Source organism: Ptychodera flava, chromosome 5 (assembly GCF_041260155.1).
Source record: "Ptychodera flava strain L36383 chromosome 5, AS_Pfla_20210202, whole genome shotgun sequence".
NCBI lineage: Eukaryota > Metazoa > Hemichordata > Enteropneusta > Ptychoderidae > Ptychodera > Ptychodera flava.
Window position 1 is genome coordinate 41,035,303 of NC_091932.1, and position 23,413 is coordinate 41,058,715.

Genomic DNA, 23,413 nt, shown 5'->3' on the forward strand with positions numbered 1-23,413 from the left:
TAAAAATATTGATATACATTTTCATGTGAAAAAATGATTTTTATGCTAAGTAGGTTGAAATACTTTATATCTCTTTCGAACAATGTGACTAGAATTATCCGTATACTGTTGCTCAACACAATGTAACACATGTTAGTTGCGGAAGACAACTAGCTGTACTGCAGTTGAAACTCTAAAGGTGCAAGTGACCCTCTGGTCGATCGTATCGTCTGCTTTAGTCGCGTCGAAGGTAAGATCTCAACATTCGCTTTCCAAAGGTTGTAGTCTCATTCATCCGACGTTTTCCACAGATCGCGGCAAACATTCTCGACTTCAATACATTCGTTTCACCACAGTCAGTCCGACCACTACCTCCATGGTCCGACTGTGCTGTGGTTTCACCATGGAATGGCTGCAGTACAGAAGCTCGAGGTTTTGCCTGGGTATTGAGGTTGCCGTCCAACCCAAATACCAAAGGAAAACCTCCAGCTACTATACTGCAGGTACCATGGAGGTTGCACTTGTGTGGCCACATATATGATTGAGCATCGAGGTGAGACACGAATGCTCGCCTCCATCATCGGCAAAAATAGTGACATAAACACTCAGCCACATAGAGGGACTGTGACACAGCATAACAACTTTGACTCTGGTCATCAATATCAATCTTTATTGAACACACAGCTTCCCTCTGAAGGGAAGAAAAGCATTACAAAAGAAAATGAGGAAGTTACTCAAAAGAAACCAATATCACGGATAGAGTCAGCAAGGGAAAAGTGTTGCGGACAGACTTCTGTTTCCACTGTTTATTTTGTGACCTTGAGACTTCATATTGTATATGAACCCAGCCATTTAAAGCATTTGGTTTTGGTAAGAAGGATATTTTATAAGATGATTATAGAAGTGTTTGAAAACATGCAGTAATGCAAACAGGTAACCATATAAGTCTGAAATATCCATAAACCTCATCCTGCCTAAGGAGTAAAGATCATGCTTATTATGACTTTTAGGTTTCAGAACTGCAATGATGGTATAATGAAATCTAGGTAAACGCAATGTAGATGCACAAATTTCACTATCATTATTTACCATTTTCATGGCAGATGCGGTGTTTTTGCTAAGGGTGGTAAGCAAGTAAATGTTACTGGGATTCCCCAGTCATTTTACCGGTGTTCCCCTTGGTATCTATATCAATGGAATCAAATAAAGGGGAAAGCAGCAATGTCACTGGGGTTCCCAAATCATTTACCAATCTTCCCCAACCTTAGCTAAAACACTGAGATTTCAATACAGTGAAAAAATGTGCATGTGTTGCCTGTTTTAGGTAATAATAGTGGATGGTTAAGTAGCTTGCGTTTTTGTGAAACGTAAATCAGGAAAACACATTTTGAATCACCAAGACACATCCAAAATATCTGTAATGATAAAAAATGGTAATACTTGGCTCTAAGTGAACTCATGAACTTCACGAGGTGTAATATGTAAAATATTAGCTGCAATAATTGAAGACAGAAGAAGCTGACACATGACCCGTGGGTGACAATTGTTTCAGCTGATAAAATATAATCCCATGTTTCAGTGTTCTCAATACAGTACCTGGCTCTCAGTTGTGGTTTTCAGGTATCATGGCAATTTTAATTTTCTGGTAGTGACGTCATTTTATCAGATGAATATTTGATACCAACTATTCATGTCCATTAGACCAAGCTCTAGTATTTCACGCATACCACACCCACAAATACATAGCGTTTGCTTCAGAGCAACTTTGTATACATCATTGCAACTTGTGTCAGGTCCAAATGATTATCATTAGATGCACATTTATCTCAATTTCAGATCATCAGTGATTTGAAATGACTCAATGCATCTCTTCATTCAATATTGTCTCTTTCCCATTCTTTAGGTGACAACCAAAGTGGTTTATGTCTTAATAATGAGAAAAAATCAAATTTTTTATGTAAACTTTCAGCATAGATCAGCGCAAGGAATATTGTTTCTTGTTTCTAGAAGATATGGAAGAAGTTGAAGCTTTACAAATTTCAGAAAAAGGTAATTATTTTGTTTCATATTGTAAATTTCATATGAGACAACAGAAAATCTTTGTGCTAGATAACAGGGTACAGATCCAAATGACGCAGCAGTAGAATTTGTATGAAAGTCATAAAGGTGTTCTCAATGATCACTACAATTTAAATTTATTGATCTTCATTTACACCCTAGAAGACAAATCTTGCAACACACAGTTGTATCATCATTTACTACAAACCTCTTGATGAATACAAGTTCTTGTGAAAAAATATTTTGAGGAACATATTGTTGCTGTATTTCACAAAATACAGGATTAAACTCCTCAACACTATAACATACAGTTTTAGTTAATGTACATTTAAATTCCCCAAACCCAATATTAAGATCACTATAAACCTTACTCCTGCATGGTCCCATTCAATTGGACACCCCCCCCAAAAAACAAAAAAAACAAAACAAAACAAAAAAACAAAAAGAAAAACCAAAAAAAAACAAAATAATCAATTTTCAAGCAAAAGGGGACATTCAGGTGTGAAAGAAACCTGGGGAAACACTGAATCATTATTCAAGTTTTCTATGAGTCAACAAACACTGCCATTGGTTTTGATTCACTTTCAGTTTCTGATGTTTCCATCCATGAGTCATCAGAAGATGAGGAAGAAGAGTTTGCTGATTGGGATTGGGAAGATGAAACAGGTGGTAAGTGTATTAACATTCAAATCAGTTGCACTGTCCAAGTGATGTGTTGTCAGATTTGATCCCGTGACAGGAATTGTCAATGATGTATGCATCACTATCACTTCAGTCTCATCACACACTGGACGTGAATCTGAATAGCAGCCACACTGATACATTTCCATGTAGTCAATTTTTTTTTATTTCAAATGTATTTGACGGGAAAATAAGTTTAGCCAATATTGTTCACTGATTTTGTTTTCTACAGCAAATACACCAAACTACAAAATCTGCTTTGTGGCATCTTTAAAATGACAAACCTAACTGGAATTCACTGTAAATTTCCTGCCCATAGCGTCAATCAATCAATCAATCAATCAGAAGAATTTATAGAGCGCCAGTATCCACTACGAAGTAGTGTTCAATGGCGCTGTACAAAGATATGGCAAGGTGTCAGTAGGCTCTTTCGAAGAGATGGGTCTTGATGCGTCATGACAGTTGTTGCTGTGGTTTATGTAGATGCAAACTATGAAATCTAGAGATGTCGTTCAGAAATTTCAAACTTCATGAAAACAACCACAGTCACTTTCCTAGATAGATAGATATATATGTACAATGTATTGCAATATTTATTTATAACGTGAAAATGATGTGTTTCAGATTTTACCAAAAAATATAATTCTCTGAAGGCGCCTGATGTTCAGGTGAGTGATTTTTGTCAAAATCCAGTACATCATCATACTCACAAAAGTTCCAAGTTGTGATAGAAAGAATTAATTTGTTTTCTACACAGGACATTTTTATCAGGAAAAGTTTTTTTCACTGAAATATTTCCTATCACTTTGTCAGATAACACTGGAGTTCAGTCAGTGTTTGGTTCACTCTATTAATCATTAAAAATTTCAAAATCAATCACAAATGAGAAATCACTGTATCTTTTGGAGATTTGTCATAATTTTTCTTTGCACAAATTTTTTTCAGACAAATCCAAATCAACAGAAGCAGTCACAATCATCAAAGCTACAGGTAAGAAACATAGCCTCTTGATAATCACTGGACAGCTCTAAATATTTATTTCTTCTATCATCTTTTTACTTTGATGCCGACAAATAATATGTGATGAATAGCATTTTCATTATTAGCTGTCAATAATTGATATTGAGAGAAGATACAGATAGTTCTCTTGTAAGTGAGCTTTTACAAAGTTCTGACCTTTTATGCAAATGGTAATTGTAACAAGTGACAAATATGTCCTTCCCGGAAGTCAAGACTCTAGCGTTTTGAAATTTTCAAGAGTAGTGAGATGATTTTGATCACAGATTACCTCAGTCTGAACTTTATCATGGAATTGTGTACATTCCTTCTCCCAAACAATATCTACAACACTGATGCTCCTGACGGTGTACATAAATTCCACTGTCATCCTGCGTGTCTTTACTTTAAAAATAAACAGCGTAACAAATGAAAATTATGGTACTTTGCTTGACACAGAGATTATTCAGAGGTTATACGGTAAGACCATTTCTGAAGAGATGAATGTTCTGAATTTTGCAGCCAAGTGAAAAGGCCCTGGGTAAATATGCCAACAAGATTCACATTGAGAAATACAGTGGTCCAAGTCTTCCATCAGCAGCGGTGTCTTCATTGCTCAATAACAGTCGGAAAAATCAATCAGAAAGGTAAAATTTATGAATTAGAAGTTGTAGACAACTCACCAATGGGAACCAATTATACTTTTAACCAGACAGCAATAAATAAGATACCTTCGTTATATTGATTGATACCACCATTATTCTTATTTACAAGTGTTCTTTAGAGTATAGATTATTCAAGAATTGGGTAAAATTTCAGTTGTTTGCTGACAATTCTTTCACTGTGATGTGCATACAGCCACTGAGATATTGTTGATGTTAAAACATTTGTCTACAGTAATTGTCTACAACTTTATGATATCACCTGTTAGATAAAAGAGGAAAGGTGAGGATCTTTTTGACTTGAAAGGATAACATTACTTCATTTTGACTTGAAAGGATAACATTACTTCATTTTGTGGAAAGTTTTGATGGTATTTATTTCAAAATTTGATTACAGAACTCGAATCAAAGATAAAGCAGACAGGGCAACCATAGAACAGGTAAGATATAGCACTGCTGTCCTGACAAATATGCTGACATAATTCTATGCTAAGGAAAATGAAACAGCTTGTCCATTGATCATATTTCAAACAAGTATTGCACTTTGGCTGAACTGTGTGTGACTGAAATATTTCATAATTGCCAATGAAAAGTTTTTATACAGAACAATGTATGTGAACTGGGCGTGCATTTTGACAACACTTTATGAAACACATTTGTACTATCTCTGGAATCCATTCCAGGAACAGTATGTCACACTGTTCAGTTTAAGTCTGATGTTTGTCAGTGTCTGAAGATTCATTAGTCCCCACGGACACCGTCCGGGGGGACTTATAGGTGTTGGTCATGTCCGTGCGTGCGTGCATCCGTCCGTTCACACAGATATCTCAGAGATGCAAGAAGCGATTTCATTCAAACTTGGTACAAGGATTACTTCATATGTCATACAGATGCACGTCGATTTGTTTTGGGATACGATCCAATATGGCCGCCAGGCGGCCATTTTATTACGATTTTTTCATGTACAGAGCCATAACTCAGACATGTTTCAACCAATTTTATTCAAAGTTGGTACAAGGACATTGACCAATGTCATAGATATGCACGTCAATTTTCTTTGTGATACGATCCAATATGGCCGCCAGGCGGCCATTTTATTACGATTTTTTCATGTACAGAGCCATAACTCAGACATGTTTCAAGTGATTTTATTCAAAGTTGGTACAAAGACATTGACCAATGTCATAGATATGCACGTCAATTTTTTTTGTGATACGATCCAATATGGCCGCCAGGCGGCCATTTTATTATGATTTTTTCATGTACAGAGCCACAACTCAGACATGTTTCAACCGATTTTATTCAACATTGCTACAAGGACATTGACCAATTTCATAGATATGCACGTCGATTTGTTTTGTGATACAATCCAATATGGCCGCTAGGCGGCCATTTTATTACAATTTTTTCATATACAGAGGCATAACTCAGGCATATCTCAACCGATTTTATTCAAAGTTGGTACAAGGACATTGACCAATGTCATAGATATGCATGTCAATTTGTTTTGTGATACGATCCAATATGGCTGCTGTGTGGTCATTTTGTTACGATTTTTTCATATACAGAGGCATAACTCAGGCATATCTCAACTGTTTTATTCAAAGTTGGTACAAGGACATTGACCTATGTCATACATATGTACATCGATTTTTTATGTGATACGATCCAATATGGTTGCTAGGCAGCCATTTTATTACGATGTTTTCATGTACAGAGCCATAACTCAGACATATTTCCACCAGTATCATTCAAAGTTGACATTGACCTATTTCATACATATGCTCGTCAATTTGTTTCACGTCATGTAGCAGTAACATGTCAATTATTGAAGTTTCGTAAGTAGGCTGATATGTCAAGAAATATGTACTGCATCAAATTCATGAAACTTTATACAGATGTTAACCGATGTTAAGCTCACATTGCTTTAACATTGAAAAAGACATTTATCAGTGTCATTTTAATTAATTTGTAATTGCATAAGTAATGAACTTTCTAATTAGGGTGATATAGCCACAAATTAATACAACGTCAAATGTGATGAAACTTGATACAGATGTTGATCTCATAGTGTTGTAAATACTGCATCAAACTTTATGAAATATGGTACCAGTGATAATCTGTTAAGTGTTAGAATTGTATGCAAAAATGTTTTGCAACATCCTGTTGATTAATTCCTAGTTGACTCATTTTATGAACTTTAGGATGGTGGCCTACATTGGTTTTATGTTTTCATCACCATGGAACTCATTCTTGGCCATTGAGCGCCATCTGTATCAAAGTATTTTTATCACAGACCTAATTAATGAAGAGGACTCTATCCTCTCTGAGGACATGTAATCAAAGTACCCATTATTAACAAGTGGGGACTGTGTCATCAACGATGACTTGTTCTAGATGTTTTCTGTACTGAAATGTCATGAGATATCTGGTGTTGCTATGGTGATGAAATTACAAAATATCAACTTGTAAATTTTCTGCATCATAAAATAATTATTGTTGTAACTTTCTGTAGGTCCTTGATCCTCGCACAAGAATGATATTATTTAAAATGTTGAATCGAGGTGTAATCACAGAAATAAATGGTTGTATCAGTACAGGAAAAGAGGTAAGAATACCTTTGTTCAGTATTTTCTCACATATGTTCAGTATAATTATTAAAATTGAACAAACGCTTATCACAGTGTGGTCTGATGTAACATCAAAACATGAAGTTACGAAATGTAGCTCTATGTATTTAATCTATGTTATCATATTGTACACAAAGCATTATCGGCTTCAAAAGTGACCGGCTATTCTCTAATTTTGATCAGGAACATTCTCTTCAAAGTTTTCTAATCCATCAACTGTATGCACTTCCTTCCATCACCAACTGCCTGTAAAGTACAAATTTTATAAGAGTCATCAAAATAATGCAGATTTGATATCACATGTGCCTTTCCTGAGAGATTCAAACTGATGATTAGAAAACCCAACTTTTGTTGAATTAAAGATAAAATATTAATTGCCTTTTTAAGACCCCTTTGCTGTGACTATTTAGTGCCTTCTCATTTAAGTCTTGATTGTATTTCATAATTCCAGGCAAATGTGTATCATGCTACCACTAGAGGATGTGAAGATAGAGCTGTGAAGGTGAGATCAACTAATTTCATTTGACACCTGGATCAGCTTGTAACATACATCAATAACTTGCAGACTACTAATACCTAAGTTTATCATATCCATCAAAGATGTGAATATATAGATACGCTGATTAATATAGTACAGATAAGGATGTGTGCTGTGGTCAATAAACTCTGCATTTGCTGTGCTTCAGACAATGTTTCGTATACATGTACTTCATATAATAATGATAATCCTGTCTAATGTATGTGCATCAGACATGGACAAAAGTTGTTTCAACAGGATGCAAAATATCGTGTTTGCCAACTCTGAACAAGATGAAATACACAATTTAATGGTTGAATAAAAATGTCTAGAATTTGTTCTTAATTAATTATCCTAATTACAGGTGTACAAGACATCAATACTTATATTCAAGGACAGAGATAAATATGTGAACGGTGAATTCAGGTAATTATTTTAGAATACTGGTATGGCTATTTAATGAGAGATTGCCAATTGTCAATGAAACCAATCAAAATTTTAATGTGAGAGATATAATCATCTGATGATCTTTCAATTATCAAAGCCAGAAGACAGTAGCCTCAGCCTGTTTCAGCAACAGTGTTCAAATGTGCAACAGTACATCGTTTGATATCAACATTGTCACAGAAATAATGACCCTGTCATAGACCATGATTCTAATAATTGTAATGATAATGCTAATTTGCATGTCAATGGATTTCAGGTTTCGACACGGATACTGTCGGTCAAATCCAAGAAAAATGGTCCAGACATGGGCTGAGAAAGAAATGAGAAATTTAACAAGGTAAGCTATTAAGATACATGTCTAGATCAAAATCCATATGAACATAGTTGAGAAATAATTATCTGAAGATATTACATGATCACATAATTCTCAGTGATTTGGGTTTAGGAATATTAAGTAGAAATACTTTACAAATTAAATTTCAAGGAGAATTGTCTGTATTTCTGTCTCTATAGGATATACAATGCTGGTATTTGCTGTCCACAACCCATAATGCTACGTAGTCATGTCTTAGTGATGTCATTCATAGGAACAGATGGATGGTAAGTCGGCCATATTGGATTTGATTCAAAATAACTTCAGTTAGCCATGTTTGATTTACAGCAGAATGATTTTATCAAGGTTGTTAAACAGATTCACAAATTTTACTGCAAGGATTATTTAAAACGTTATCAAAGAAAATGATATTTGTAACAAGTTATTTCAAAAGCAAAGTTAATTCAAACATAACGTTATATACTCTGATTTGCCTTTCCTAACAGGACTTTATTCTTTTTTACCTCTTTTATAGGCCAGCACCAAAACTCAAAGATGTTGAACTGAGCGAATCAAAATGCCGAGAACTTTACTTGAGTTGCATCCACATGATGAGAAGAATTTTCCATGAGTGTAAATTGGTTCATGCTGATCTCAGTGAATATAACATATTGTAAGTAACTTTAACCCTTAAAAGTGCCGCGTCGGTTTATAAAACCGACACGGCATTCTCGCTCTCAGCGCCACGTCGGTATATAAACCGACAGTGGTTGCGTTCTATGCTTATGACTAACTTAGCTATGCATTGCCGAACTCAGCCAGAAGGAGGGTATTCCTGACCCTTTGAACCCAGTTTAGTACCATATAAGGACTAAAATAATGACATCATGCAGCCTAACAATCGAAAATTCCAGCAATTTATGCAAACTTTCTTTAAAAGAGGTCAGCGGTTTTCATGAATATTTAATCAGGTCTGCAGTTTCGCCCGTACGCGATACGTACGGGCCACAGTGCATTGAACGAAACACGTACGTACGTTTTGAAAGCTTTGCCATGCCGTAGACACGGAAGACAACTATGTTATGCCAAGCTACTGCCCTCTGGGTGATAGAAATGATAGATTTTACAGTTTTTTTGAGAATATTTTACGGAAAAATGACGCGATTTGGTGACCAAATTGATCGCGATAGTGAACTTCGAACGTATCGGCGGCCAAGATGGCGGCACTGTGTGATGCCTAACTCTCGACATGGAACCCGAGGTTAAGGTTTTCGAAGTCCAAAACATGCAAGATTGAGAAATTTGTAAGGATTTGGTTAAATTGAAGTGTATTTTGTGAATTTTCAAGCGTTTGACTTCCAAAAAGCCCCTTGACCTCCCGCCGTCCTGAAGCGAGACGGCCATGACAGTCGACCCGGTTTATAGATGAAATGTAGTTGTTCCGAACTATTGACATTGCGAGACATTTCCTACGTGTTACGCATTTTTTTAACTAAAATAAACCGGACATGAAACTTTTTTCTCGATACTTAGTGGTTTCTTTCTATTTCGTGGCGGATTTTGTGGCGAGCTTGTCAAAAAACGTGATCAAACTTGGCGAACGGATTGACTAGTATGTATGGTAGTACGAGTCCGTGACTCGATAAGCCACAGATAGTTACACACGCGTACGTGAATTAAACTTATGTAAGTTGGGTCAAACACCAAAATTAATCGATTAAAAGGTTAGTGAAATGTGTTTTTGTCTTCAACTCTTCATTATAATTATACAGGCGGTTCAAACTATACAGAGTCAGTTGAATATGCCCTCTAGTTGTGTGCATGTGTTGCACAATAGTTACCCCTCCATGTATAATATGGAACCTTGTTGTCTCTGTGTATGCAAATTAATTGTTTGTGTTTACAGGCAAACAAGACTATAATTGATTTCTTCTAACTTTGAAGACAGATTTTAAATAACACTAACAAGAAATCGTATGATAGATAGTAAACTGATTACAAAGTGGATATGTACATGAATTTTTCTCTGGAAAATAATTTCCACTAGAAGAAATAAAAATATATAAATAAGCAAACAAATACAAACAAACAAACAAATACAATAGACAAGTAAACGACAATGCTTGGGCAATGCAATCATGCCGATGCTCCATACACAGTAGTTGTCAATCTACATTTAGTGTACTGCATGTAAAATATTATTTGTATTTTTGTAGAGATGCATTTGCACTGGAAGCATTTGTATTATTTTGAAAGACACTAATTGTTTGTTTGTTTTTGTTTATTATTTACGTATGATGTTACATGATGCTGAAATCGTGTACCTGAATTTCTGTCTTTCCATAACATGAAAATTTTATTCAAGTTTGAAGGCCGATGATGAATTTTTTACATTTTTAGAAACTTTTTATCATTTTCAGTGAATTTTGAACAAAAAACGAGCATTTTAGCCCAATTTTACACCTTCAGCGTGTAATTTGAAACTTTTCATTGTCATAGAGAGCTTCTTCATATCCTGCGCTTTGAAAATAATAATGGGTTGTTAGGGTTTCTCATCACAGAAAATGAACTGCACCGGTCTGAAAAAAGCATAACATGTTGAGAAGTTGGGTTCAAAAAGTCCTTGGCCTGGCAGTTGCATTGCATAGAAAGTCTATGGCACTTTAAGGTTAAACTATAACATGCTGAATTTTTTTTCAACTCTCCAGTAGTGTTTGAATGCTTACATTATCATCTATATCAGAGTTTAACACTAAACCAAAAAAGTTTCTTAAATGATGACAACTGTTTATCTGTTTGTGAAAGGAAGTTTGGTAATTATGGACTGTAGCAGGTGATGCTGACTACAGATTTCTCTAGTATTTTGTATCTTTTTCCTTGAAATCCTACTGCAGACATTTTGACTGTGGCTCAACACCACTTTTTCTGTCTCTGTATTTCTTGTTTAGTATACATAAAGTTTGATGATATTCCGCTCTGGTTTGTCTTTTTTCAGATATCACAATGGTGAATTATGTCTAATTGATGTTTCCCAGTCAGTTGAACATGATCATCCACACGCCTTAGAATTCCTACGAAATGACTGCAGCAATGTTACAGGTATTATTAGGTCTTTTCACTCATAAAACAAACAAGAAGCTATATTGGAATGACAGCAATATTTACAAGACCAACAGCATGCTCAAATATTCCCAGTTGCTGGTGTAACAGTTTACTCAGAAGAGCGCCCTCTATAGTAATAGCAGTACTGAAGACCATGGTACAATATCACCCATGGCTGTTATTTCACAGATTGCATATATAAAATTATATTCTAATAAGCTTACAAATATATTTTCAAATTTATCATCGTACATTCAGAAATGAAATACTGAATTTTCAGATCAGAAAATAATGCAAACTCCGATCATGTTGTCATGTAAGAAGACTCATAATAACCAGCATTGTCAGCCAGTATAGTGTGACGTTAAAAATGATATTGAAGTTTTGACACAAAATTACTCTCACAAGTCAGTATGGGTAAAAATTTAGTGTGAAATGTTTCTTATTCTCCCAACATCACATCCAGATGCCACAGCTACTATTCCTGCTGCCACAGAATTAAAAACTAGAGCATGCATGTGGAAGTTTATGAATAAACTCTCATTAGAAATAGAGGGCGTTATTTAACATACTACTACCAGTACAACGGTACTCTTGCTTTCAGTTACCATTTATTATATGCTCCATATTTTTCACATAATGATACACTATTTCCATTGTGTCTAAAATGTCAATTCAGAACAACTAAACTCAAAATGTTGGACTGTCAACTACCCACCATAACTTGCAAGCATGAGAAGTACCAATGAAAATCAAATTTTCTCCTATAATTTTGTCTTTCATAATGACAGAATTTTTCCGCAAGAAAGGTGTGTGTGTAATGACAATGAGAGAATTATTTGAATTCATAACTGACCCGAGCATCCATGAAGACAATATTGAACAGTACTTAGAAAAGGTAAGTGCATAAAATATTATGCAATGATGTAAAAATTCACAATAATCAACAACTGAACAGTTATGAAGACCAATTCTTGTAAATCCAGATTTAAAATATTGAAATCACAAAACAACTGTGAGATCTTTCAGAATAGTTGGCACTAGCGACACGCATCTTTGTGATTTAAAATCTGTATGTAATACTATGTAAGAAAGGTCCTTTAGGCACTGGTAATTATACTTAAAGATATTGAACATGGTAAATGTATTCATGAAATGTCTTGTAGATGAGATATTAAAATGATAATTACTTTCCTGACAAGGTCATGGAAATAGCTGTCAATAGAACTGAGGAGGAATTGGCACAACAAAAGATTGAAGAGCAAGTCTTCAAACAGGCGTACATCCCAAGAACCTTGGAAGAAGTTCTTGACTTTGAAGGAGATTTGCATAAAGTTAAAGAAGGGAAACAGATGAGGTATGTAGAGGAGAAAATAACTGAACCTGTTCACCCCATTCCCTGTAAACAGGTCCACTGTCACCATAGATTACAATGGTTCTGGGCCAAACTATGGTGGTGAGAGGGTTGAAAGCTTAAAAAAATTTTGTGTTGTGATTCTCTGATATTACAACAAGGACTCTGTAAAGACTTAATTTATGTAGCAAACAATTTGTGTCCTAAATTTTTAATCATGGAGAGCAAGAAAATGTGCATCCAAAATAGGAATGGAGAAAAGCTTGAAAGCATGTCTTCCAGGATATGATAAAGATATTTGCCTGTAAAGTTGACAGATGTTATTGAACGACTTTCCAAATAAGTGTTTCTGATGTTATTATTCTAACATTACAGATATTTTATCAGACAGTCACTGGAATGAAGACTGATCTATCTGGAGCACAGAAGGTATGAATTAGAAATCAGACAAAATGCTGATTCCCATTTAGAGATGTTCATGACCAGGCTGACGGATACAGTGTATGTCTGAAGTGTTCCATGTTAGTGGTCCAAATTGGATAATTGTATTCAAAATGTAGTATTCCAATTTTATTAATCTGGAATCAGTTTTTTGAAATTCAAGAGCAAACAGAAGAAAGTGCAAATGAGAATTAGAAATAAATACAGTATAAATAGGTTGATTACAAGTTAGTAGATCATTTTGTCTTGAACAAAAAATGTACTTATACTTGTAACTAGTGAATTTACTGGCAGAAGATGAAGAAAGCATCATGACTTAGTGGGATGCCACATTTGGTCACAGATCTGCTCCGTTGGCTACCTCTTGGACCCACAAACTTAGAATACTGAAGAAACTTTACTTCATGAAGATAAACCATGGTTACTAACATTCATGGTATCCCAAATAGCCTGTCAGCTATTCACTTTGTCATTTTGTTCATCTTCCTCAGGAACCAAGGTTAATTGAAGATGCAACAAATCAGAATTCAGAAAGTGATGATGAAGATGACAGTGATGATGATAAGAGTGATGATGATGAAAGCGGTGAAGATGGAAATGAAAGAGAAGATGACAAAAACATATCTAGGTTGCGAAAACGTGATGAATCACCAAATAGCAAAAAGGCAAGTCAGAAGTGTTACTTTCGTAGCTTTCAAAAGTAGATGTAAAGTAGATTTCACTGGTTTGTCAGATCAATAATATGTCATGGATCGAGGCTTTTGGATTGTCTCTTCAAAAAGTTACTTTACTCAATAAGTGGATTAACCAATGAAAAGTATGTATAATCTAGTTTTCTTTTGTGTATTTCTTGAAAATTCTACACATACATTGCAAAAGCTTGGCATTGTATTAAAGTATTCATGATTTATTTCTGACTGCAGGAACGAAAACGTGCAGTGAAAGAAGCCCAGCGAGAAAAGAGGAAAAATAAGACTCCAAAAGCTGTGAAGAAAAGGAAAGAAAAGTTGGCAAAACAAAGAAAAGGCAAGAAATAGACAGAGCTTTGAACAGAACCCAGAAAGATTTGCCATTTCGTATTTCAACATTTGCATTTGAGAAGACCAACGAACTAACAGTCAAGGTTCAGGCACTGTGAATGTATAAAAACAATAATGAATTATTATATTAAAGCAAGCCAGTAGAGAATAACAACAACATGACAACAAGGCTGAAAAAAGGATCTTTATCAGAACTTGGTTCTTTAATCTACATTGCATGAATGATGATGATGGGCCCATATTGTCCTGTGAAAATTCCGCATTTGATATTTATTGGCAGAAGGTGTGAACTCTGTGATAACACTAACACCACACCAGTTTTGCAGTCATGGTAATTTTCAGTGTACTATTGGAAAAAAACAGAATTCCTACATGTAATTAATATGGTGAAATAAATGTAGGATATCAATGAAGGATTTCTTTTTGTGTAAATTTCCTACTCCTCATTTACAACTCATTGTCGCTTTCAAGCTTTGAAGCAGCTTTATCTCACAGTGTACCACAGCATACAGTATCTGCATCAGTTGAGAATATTTTCTACAAGACATTATCTTTAACAATGCTAATTTTTATTGAAAATCCAGTTGTTATTGAGTAAACTGGTGTGAAAAGATTGCTTGCCTACAAAGGACAGTTGAAACTGACACCAATTTATATTTGATTTTCATTCATAATGTAAATATGTGTAAACAGGCCATTAAAACAAGCTCAAAAATATTATTCAAAGTATCTTTGCTCTTTATTTCAATGTTAGTGAGATCGACAGAACTGAATTAATGAAAAGTTGTTTATTGTGTTCACACTAAATATTTGGGAATGAAAATATCGAAAAATGTGAAGAACAAGGCTCCCTACTTGTATGGTCATCAACATTCCACAGTCTCTGCCAAAGTTTGTTCAATATTATACCAGCTTCATCCAAGATGGCTGTCAATGTATCACATGCCTCAGCTGAACTTGCTACTTGTGTCATGGAAGTCCACTGTCAAAGTTGTCTTGCACCGCTGCCAAGGGTACAACAGCTCCAGCCTGTCTCAAGATTGCTGTGTGCAAATACAGTTTCAGTGCAGCTGAGTTGCAGCGTGTTTGCAAGGTTATATCTGATTGGTCAATCATCACTATTCACAGCGACTTAGGGAGTTTATTTGTATTATTTAATTATAACGGTAGGATTCTGCCAACCAATTGGATAACAGCTTCCAAAACGCTGCAAGTCGGCCCTTTCAGTGCTTTCTAAGGACAGTACCGGTAAGCAGGTAAATATTACCAGAGTTCCCCAATCACTTAGTCATGGTGTCCCTTGGTATATCCATGCAACCAGAGTAGGGAACAGCAGAAATGTTAACAGAATTCACAAATCACCAACAATGTTCCCCGACCTCAGCAAAAACATTGTCTGTTAATTTCAATTCACAAGGTAGTGAGCAAGTCATCCAAAAATATCACATGCAACCATGGCAACCAAAGTGTACAGCAAGCAATATCAGCTTCATAAACAATACCTGCATAGAATACATGCTTCATTACTATTACTGTAATGATATTTGCAGTTGTAAAAACTTTGATTGAAGAAGGCTAGCTGTCACTGTTCCCGTGGAAACAACAGTTGGAGGGTATAGTAGCATGCACCGTATAATGTTTCGTCTAAAGATTCGGTTAAGTTCACATCTATTCTGAAATTGAATCTTCTATGACAAAATTTTAAAGGGTTACAGTTGTCGAAACTGCGCTCAAAGGTCATTTGGGACCCATATGACCAATGGCAACACTGTATCCAAGGTATGATGGTGATTGATGAAAGTTAAAACATGTCTGTCATAATCTAAATCATATAATTTAAATGTTGCATGTAGGTATCGTGCCCGAAATACAGAGTTTGTAAACAAGAAACTCGCAAGGGCGCAGTTCCAACAACTGTTTCCCTTTGAAATTTGCCAATGAAGTTTTAGTCATTTTAAACTGGTTGATTGCTGTTTCTCATATGTTCTTCAAAAAAACAAAAAAGGAAAAGAAATCTTTTAAAATCATTTTATTTATCCAAAGTACAAATTTGCCAAATTTATACATCACCATGCACCAATGCAAAACCTTTGACTTTGAACTAGGAGTTTTTACGCTGCTTGATCATAAATTACTGGTAGTACTGGTAAAACAATTCAATGTTTACGACGTCTTCAGAGTGATATTAAAAGTCGCTGGTAATTCAAGGTGAAAAAATAATTGAAAACATTCAACTAGATAACCTCTTCAGACATGGCAAAATACTTCAGTGATATTCCTTGTGATCAAAATTTTCCTCAAGATGTAATGTCGGTCATATCACTTCATACAAAAAAATCACCAAAAACTTGGTTCTGATATGACCAACTCATCAGTGAACAGTACTTGTGGTAAATTGGTCAAAATACAAAATAAGATGCAATAGCTGTAAATTTTGGTTGACTTGCTTTAAAAATTTATCTACAACAAGAAACTCTTGGATCTGAAATAAAGCAGTGACTACTTTTCAAAATGATACAAGCACAGAGCATCCACAGTTTAATGGAATGATGTGCAGTTATGCATAAAAAAAGGTGATATTTCTATCCGCCATGTTGTGGTCTCAGCATTAATGTTTTGTCAGCACTAATTCTAGTCATATCTAACGAAACAACTTCCTATGAAACTTTTGGGCAACAACTTCTGTTTATATCAAGATGAAAAGAAAGGAAGAAATCAGATGAAGTGTTTGTGGAAATCAGGAATTCATCGTTTATGAGAAACCTTGCACAAACAGAAGTATTGAGTTGTGCTTTTATTTCAAATATTGCTTGTTCTTGACTATCATTTAGCACTGACGGCGGCCATCTTGAATCATTTACAAATAAAACAAAACTTTGTCAAATTGTTCTTTACAATTCATCATGCATTGGTCCTTTCCAACCAAAGAATGATGTTGACTTTTCATTGACATCTCTCTCACGCTTGACAAATGCCGAGAAGGACGACACACAGTTACCGATGAAATGATCGGCTTGACCCATAATGTACAAATCGATCTGTGGTCTCTCAGGATCCAAATGGAAGACTTCAATCTGAAAAACAATCAAAATTATTTCATGAAAGATTAACAATCATAAAAGTTACACAACTTTTAAGTTTTACTTAAATTGTTTTCATCTTCAAAATGAATAGAAACTCTTCTATGACAGACATGCCATGTGTATGAACAGAGCAACTGTATTTTAATGTTGCATTATTTTATTACAGAATAATATTTAGAAAAAGAAATTCTACCTGAAATTCTATGACAGAAACACATTAAAATAGTATTCATGCAAATATGTTACATAAACTTCTTTAGAAAGAATATATTCAAAATGGCTGCCCACAGGACTGATTCTTTGTATCCTATCATCAATATACAACTGAATAGAATATTTCTTCAATTTTTTGACATGACTTTCAGAAATGAAATATGCAGAACAAACCAAAATAATACCCAGCTCTCAATGGTGTGATAATGTAACCTCAAAGATAACAGGAAAATGGATTTGACATGAGCAGCAGGTAAGGAAATACCAAAATACATTGTCTGAATTTCTGTCAGCAGCAGCCTATGTCTTCCACATGATGCTATTTTTAGTAACAAACGTACAATTGCGACAGTGTCACGATGCAGCCTAACCAAGTTTTGGACACTTACATTGAGATCTTCCAAGCCTTCAGAAAGATCTTCAAGCATAGGGACGTGATCAGTCGCGACATAAACACTCCTAGCTTTGATTTCTTCAGCCACTTCCCGAACTTCACGCACAACTTGTGGTTCTGTTTGCATACACATCTCCCTGGTAACGGGTGATGCTCTGTCACGATGGTATCCAACACATTGTTGGGAAGACATCAAATGAGTGTATGTTTTACCGTCAGCCATATTGCATGTTGACGTCTGCAAAAACAAATAAGAATTGGTATGAATGGTAGATTTTTCAAACAAAAGAAATTTTTGCTGTATTAATTACCGCTAATCTTAGGATATCTTGAGCAGTGAAAAGTACAATCATACTCCCTAAGATATTGTTGAATTGTACCACACTCCTTAAGATAATGTTACATTGTACCATACTCCCTCAGATAGCGTTAAATTATACCAATGTCAACTTGGTCTCAGCATTCTTCAGTGTTGTCTTTCTGCATACTTCTTAAGTTTTATGACCCAACAAGTTACTGAAATTGCCATGACAACAGCACCAAATACTGACCCAATCTGCTCCATTTCGCAGATGAATGGCGATGTAAGGACGTCTCAGATGTTTTTCAATGTAGTCATCGCCCTCTTCCTTAGTGATAGCATTCCACTGTAGGTATCGTTGCAGTGGTTCATTGGCCTGGGTGACTGGGAACTGAGCTGGTGCTCCCATCAATGCCAGGACTGGATGTTCACTTGGTGGGTAAGTCTCTTCCCAGCCTTTCCTCCACTCATCGTAGTCAACGTTGAAATGTAAATTATTCCAGATTTCAGATCTGTCAAAATTGATGTCAAAGTATTCCCAGAAATCCTTGAATGGATTACCAGGCTGGAGGAAGGAAAACAGAAATAGCCATTATGAAGAGTATTTTACTGACCTCTATCAGTACCAAGCAATGGTCCAATCCCATGGTTATCGGTGATGTAGTTGGACTTGTAGATTAAGATATGGGGCAAAAGAGTTAACCTTCAACAATTTTTTTTCTCCAATAGTTTGTAAAACAGAGATTATTGAAGAAAGATTTATGTATATAGTTTTACAGATGTCTTCCGCACCACCTGGACAGCTAATTGGAAAATAATGTTGTTATTTTAGAGAGTTCCATTGAGAAAGCATTTTCTAATGAGAATCACAGAATTATTTATCAGCAAATTTGTCTGCAGAGACTTTTGGTGGAATTCACCTCAGGAATAGATGTTTGGATTCTTAAATTTTTACAACACTTCACTGGTATGCTGTCTGTTTGGATTCATTTTGAAACTTGTGGAATAAATAACGTTCTCAGAGGTGTATAATTTTGTGAAAATCAAAAATTTAAATTTAATAAATCCTGCAAACTGTCCCAAACACATTATTTGCTAGTGTAACGTTAGTGCGGATCTGGTGGCGTCGTTTTGACTACGTCCGACCTCAAACCAGAGTGTGTTTCAACTTTTGTAGAGTTGATTTCTTTATGTTCAGCTGATATTACCGCAAGACTATAGTTACACCTGATGGTATTGGCAGCTCCTCAATTTAGTATGTTTCATTCCCGTATTGCCAACAGTTCAACGCAAACCACTGTAATCAGTATACTCTATCAATGTTCTTTGCATTAGTCAATACATTTGTTTTTGAAATTAATTATTCAATGTTAAACTCACCCTGGTACAGCTCATTTCACCGTGGATATCAAGATTGAACTCTGCAGCCTTCTCTGAACAATAGGCAACTCTGTTGCCGGGAGACCAGTGATAAGGTGCCAGATTTTCCATAAAATCTTCCATGGTGATGACTGTGTGGTATTCCTGCATGGCATCCAGGTCAAACATTTCAGTCAGTGGGACATATACCTGCCAGCAAAATGGAAAACGACTTATGAGTGAAAATACAATGTTGACAAACCCACTGTAAATCGGTCCATTCACATTCCCTTCTGTCCTGATCTATTTTATCACATTTCTATTGCCAGACACAGCTTTGAATTTGTTAAGTACATGTACAGATTTTACAAAAATGACATTATATTTATTTTAACATGGTGACAGTGTAGGATATCCCTGTACTTTTGTCACTGTGCTCACATCCAAGAACAGATGTTTGCAATGAATGAATGAAATGTGTTGCACCCGACAAAAGGATGAGTCACACAGCCCTACAGTCATACATTTAATAACAAATGCATTGTCATCAAGAAGAGTGATACAGCTTGTCTCCTTTGTCCGAGGATGATGAGATGATCTTGCCAATTTCAGGTCTTTCCACCATACCTTGGCAATTGTAAGTGACATCATCCATCCCCACCCGATTTACCCAGGGGACAGTTTGTGAAATCTCTCTACACCCTTATAGTCACCCAATTTTATGGTCTTCTCAATCTTAAACTAGCTGTGACCATCCCTACAACTATCACATTCATTTTACGGATTATCTATCAGCCTGGTTTTATTTACTGATAACATTTCATGTCAAAGTCATTTTGTAATCATAAATCAGATTTACATAATGTATATGATGAATTGTATTCATTAATAGTGCATGTATCATCAGCTACTTTCCATAGCAACAAGAACACCTGTCTGAAAAATCTGTCCTTGACTAATACCCTCATTAACATCTTACAAGAATCCCAAAACTATTGAAATGCTTTCTACAGCTCTTAAATTTTTATGGACAGTCCACCAATTATTTTAAGCTTTACTTTCCCAGCAACATTAATTGCTACAAACAGTTATGGTGACACTAAACTTTTATGTCCAGCAAAATAAACAAATTTCTGTCCAGCCTTGAAGGGTGTGACTTCACAACACTGATAACAATCTTGGGTCCAAAATGTCCTTGATTTGAACAGTCCTTTGTCGCTGTGGTAACACCTTTGACATGAACTGTGTTTCTATTGTCCTCACAAACAATGCTTCTACTTTTTATGAACACATACACACACACATAAGGACACCATTCACACAACTGGTTTTAGGTGTCTTCATTTGAAATTTGTAGATGATATTTTTGACAGCCACTTTGCTTTGTGGTGTCAAATATGTATTTTTAAAATTTGTTTTTTGAGCAAATGAACAAAACGTTACCTGGGCAATCCCAAACTCATATACATAAAGATAGTTTAGTTTTGAATAGCTGGTTTTTAAGATTACTAATGTTTTGCATACTGTCATTGGTCAATTTGATATTTATCAGATAGCAGTCCTACAATCCAATTGGATAGCTAGACATCATGACCAGCTGCATCATAACTTTGATATCACATGTATCTGCCTGTGAGTCAGTCATTGGAACAACTCTCAACAGGTGGTTGCTGGCAAATATTCAACAAGACAATCTGTAAATGCTAAAGTAATTGTTTTCAAATTATTTGGAATTTTTTCCAAGCCTCTTCTCAATAGCATCAAACATTCAGATTATTATAAACAGCATAACTGATTTTTTTTGACAAAGATTCTGAGATAAAGTAAGACTATTTTTTTGTTTCTGCTTAAGTATTCAAATGTCATGACTCAAAACAGTCAAGAATGTCCTGTTGAGACTAACATACAGACGACAACTTCCAACTGTCTTATTACACGTGGATTAGTCGAAGGTGAAAGAAATTTAAATGAAAAAGGATTCCATTCAACTTTTTTGAATAGGCTGAGGTCATGTAGTGTACCTCATAAATGATTCATGTTTACTCAGCCAATCAGATCCTGCCACACAATCCTAAAGACATCGCACATAAAAACCTAGTGCAGGGCATTCCTTGAGATGAGAAAGACCCCCTAACTTGCTAAAATTTACCCCATTTGATGACCCTTGGACACTTTGAATAACATGAAGAAATGCCATGGCCAAGTCTAATTTTGCTAATGTACTGATTTGAAGGAAATAATAATTTTTATCCTACTTTAGTACAGATTTCACACCTCAATAGAATGAAAACTTACTCAAGTTTGATATTTCTTCCTCCCCTCCACCTTTCTGAGAAACCTAAGTCAAAACTTGTAAAATACTCTAAGAAGCATATCAGCACAGCTTATGAAATGATTTCAATCTGCATTCACATGCTGAATTGAGACTGCATGCACTTGATCAACTACAATTTTTCCTTGAATGCAGAGATGAAATATTTTTTTGATAAGATTCTTACATTGTTAGCGTCGTGGCCTAAGTGATGTTGGTACTCTATAAACGGTGGCATTACCAGCACACGATCAATAGTTTTAGCAAAGAAGAGAGATCCCAAAAATTGGTCTACTTGGTTGCCATGCCGTCCTGAAAGATGAGAAAAAAAGACAAACAATAAAAATGTTGCTTACATTTGGAGCCAGATGTATAGGTAGCTGTATAGCGTGGCCGTGTGATTTTTTACCACAGGGGTAATCAATGAATGGTGGAATAGCTAGGGTTCTGTTGATTGTTTTTGCAAAGAACAAAGATCCCAGCAGTTGGTCAACTTGGTTGCTGAAACGACCTGTTCAGAATGAAAAATATAGTCTGCTTGTATCCACTGAACATGAACATGAAAAGCGAAGAAATTTTTACACATTTGTTGTGAGGAAATGTTATTTCAAAAGTGGTGACCCTTGACCTCAGGTTGTGTGGTCAGTGTTATGTGATTTCCAATAACTTTTTATTCAAAAGAAAAATGTACAATTGTTGCAACGTTTGTGACCTCATCAGAGCCAGATTTAAAAATGCAATTGTGTTTGATTTTATGTAAATTTTATTTGAACCGGAGAATTGAGAACACCGATAAATACCAAATGTAAAGTCAGAACAGAAGGCATGGGTGTGTCTGTCACTTTGAAATATCCAGCCGATGAAAATGAACTTGTTAACCTATTTTTCAAAATTGGAAGACATGAGGGAACGATTTTAGCGAGTTTATTTCGCAGTCGTTGATATCACTTTAATGACAGAAGCGTAGGACAGTTATGCAACGATGGACTCGTTCTGACATGCATAGACAAGTATCGTCTATTCATTCATTCTACTCGTAAAATTATATCGTTTATGATGTTCAGTTTCTGAATTACAAATACAATGTGAATAATATTTCTATCAACGGTAATGCTGCTGAATATAGGATGTACGTACTAAATATATGTATACAGCAATCGCATATATGTTTATGGATGGAGGTAGTAGTACTACCTCCATTGTTTATGGAACGTTAACTCTTGATAGTGCAAGCTACCTGAATTACGCAAAGCCTCAAGGTGTGTCGATACAAGAAGGTGACTTACCCATACATGGACAGTATAGGACATAACCCCTCGGGTCCCAGTCTATGGATTTGGAGACGCTTGAAGTGGCAAGAAATGCGACCAAGAACGCGCAACTCCAAACGGCCACACCTAACACACGCGCCATGATGACAGTTCTGAGTTGGGACAACGATTGACACACCGTGAAGTGAAAGTTACAACATGGAGGCCGACTATATAGACCACAAGGCTACCTAGCTCGGTGTGGAAAGTACAGTGACAAAC

General features: G+C 35.6%; 2 protein-coding genes across 3 annotated transcripts; one reads left to right on the forward strand and one right to left on the reverse strand.

Moving 5' to 3' along the window:
- Positions 1-91: 91 nt before the first annotated feature.
- On the forward strand, positions 92-14,924 carry LOC139133724 (serine/threonine-protein kinase RIO1-like). The gene is made up of 19 exons (XM_070700490.1): positions 92-229; positions 1,949-2,028; positions 2,626-2,706; positions 3,343-3,386; positions 3,664-3,708; positions 4,237-4,361; positions 4,774-4,816; positions 6,892-6,984; positions 7,458-7,508; positions 7,888-7,949; positions 8,227-8,307; positions 8,484-8,570; positions 8,819-8,956; positions 11,279-11,382; positions 12,177-12,283; positions 12,588-12,794; positions 13,115-13,168; positions 13,672-13,845; positions 14,104-14,924. Exons 2-19 carry the CDS (start codon positions 1,992-1,994, stop codon positions 14,215-14,217), a joined length of 1,647 nt encoding a protein of 548 aa, XP_070556591.1. The 5' UTR covers positions 92-229; positions 1,949-1,991; the 3' UTR covers positions 14,218-14,924.
- A 1,310-nt stretch (positions 14,925-16,234) lies between these two features.
- LOC139133959 (GDP-fucose protein O-fucosyltransferase 1-like) lies at positions 16,235-23,376 on the reverse strand. 2 transcript variants are annotated; one of them, XM_070700782.1, is made up of 6 exons: positions 23,168-23,376; positions 22,069-22,193; positions 19,592-19,780; positions 18,462-18,776; positions 17,906-18,148; positions 16,235-17,294 (listed from the first exon to the last, which is right to left on the reverse strand). In XM_070700782.1, the coding sequence occupies exons 1-6, from the start codon at positions 23,292-23,294 to the stop codon at positions 17,112-17,114; spliced, it is 1,182 nt and encodes a 393-aa protein (XP_070556883.1). In that variant the 5' UTR covers positions 23,295-23,376; the 3' UTR covers positions 16,235-17,111. The 2 variants fall into 2 exon arrangements, with proteins under 2 accessions (XP_070556883.1, XP_070556884.1); XM_070700783.1 differs by having other exon boundaries at positions 22,069-22,392; positions 23,168-23,347.
- Positions 23,377-23,413: the final 37 nt, after the last annotated feature.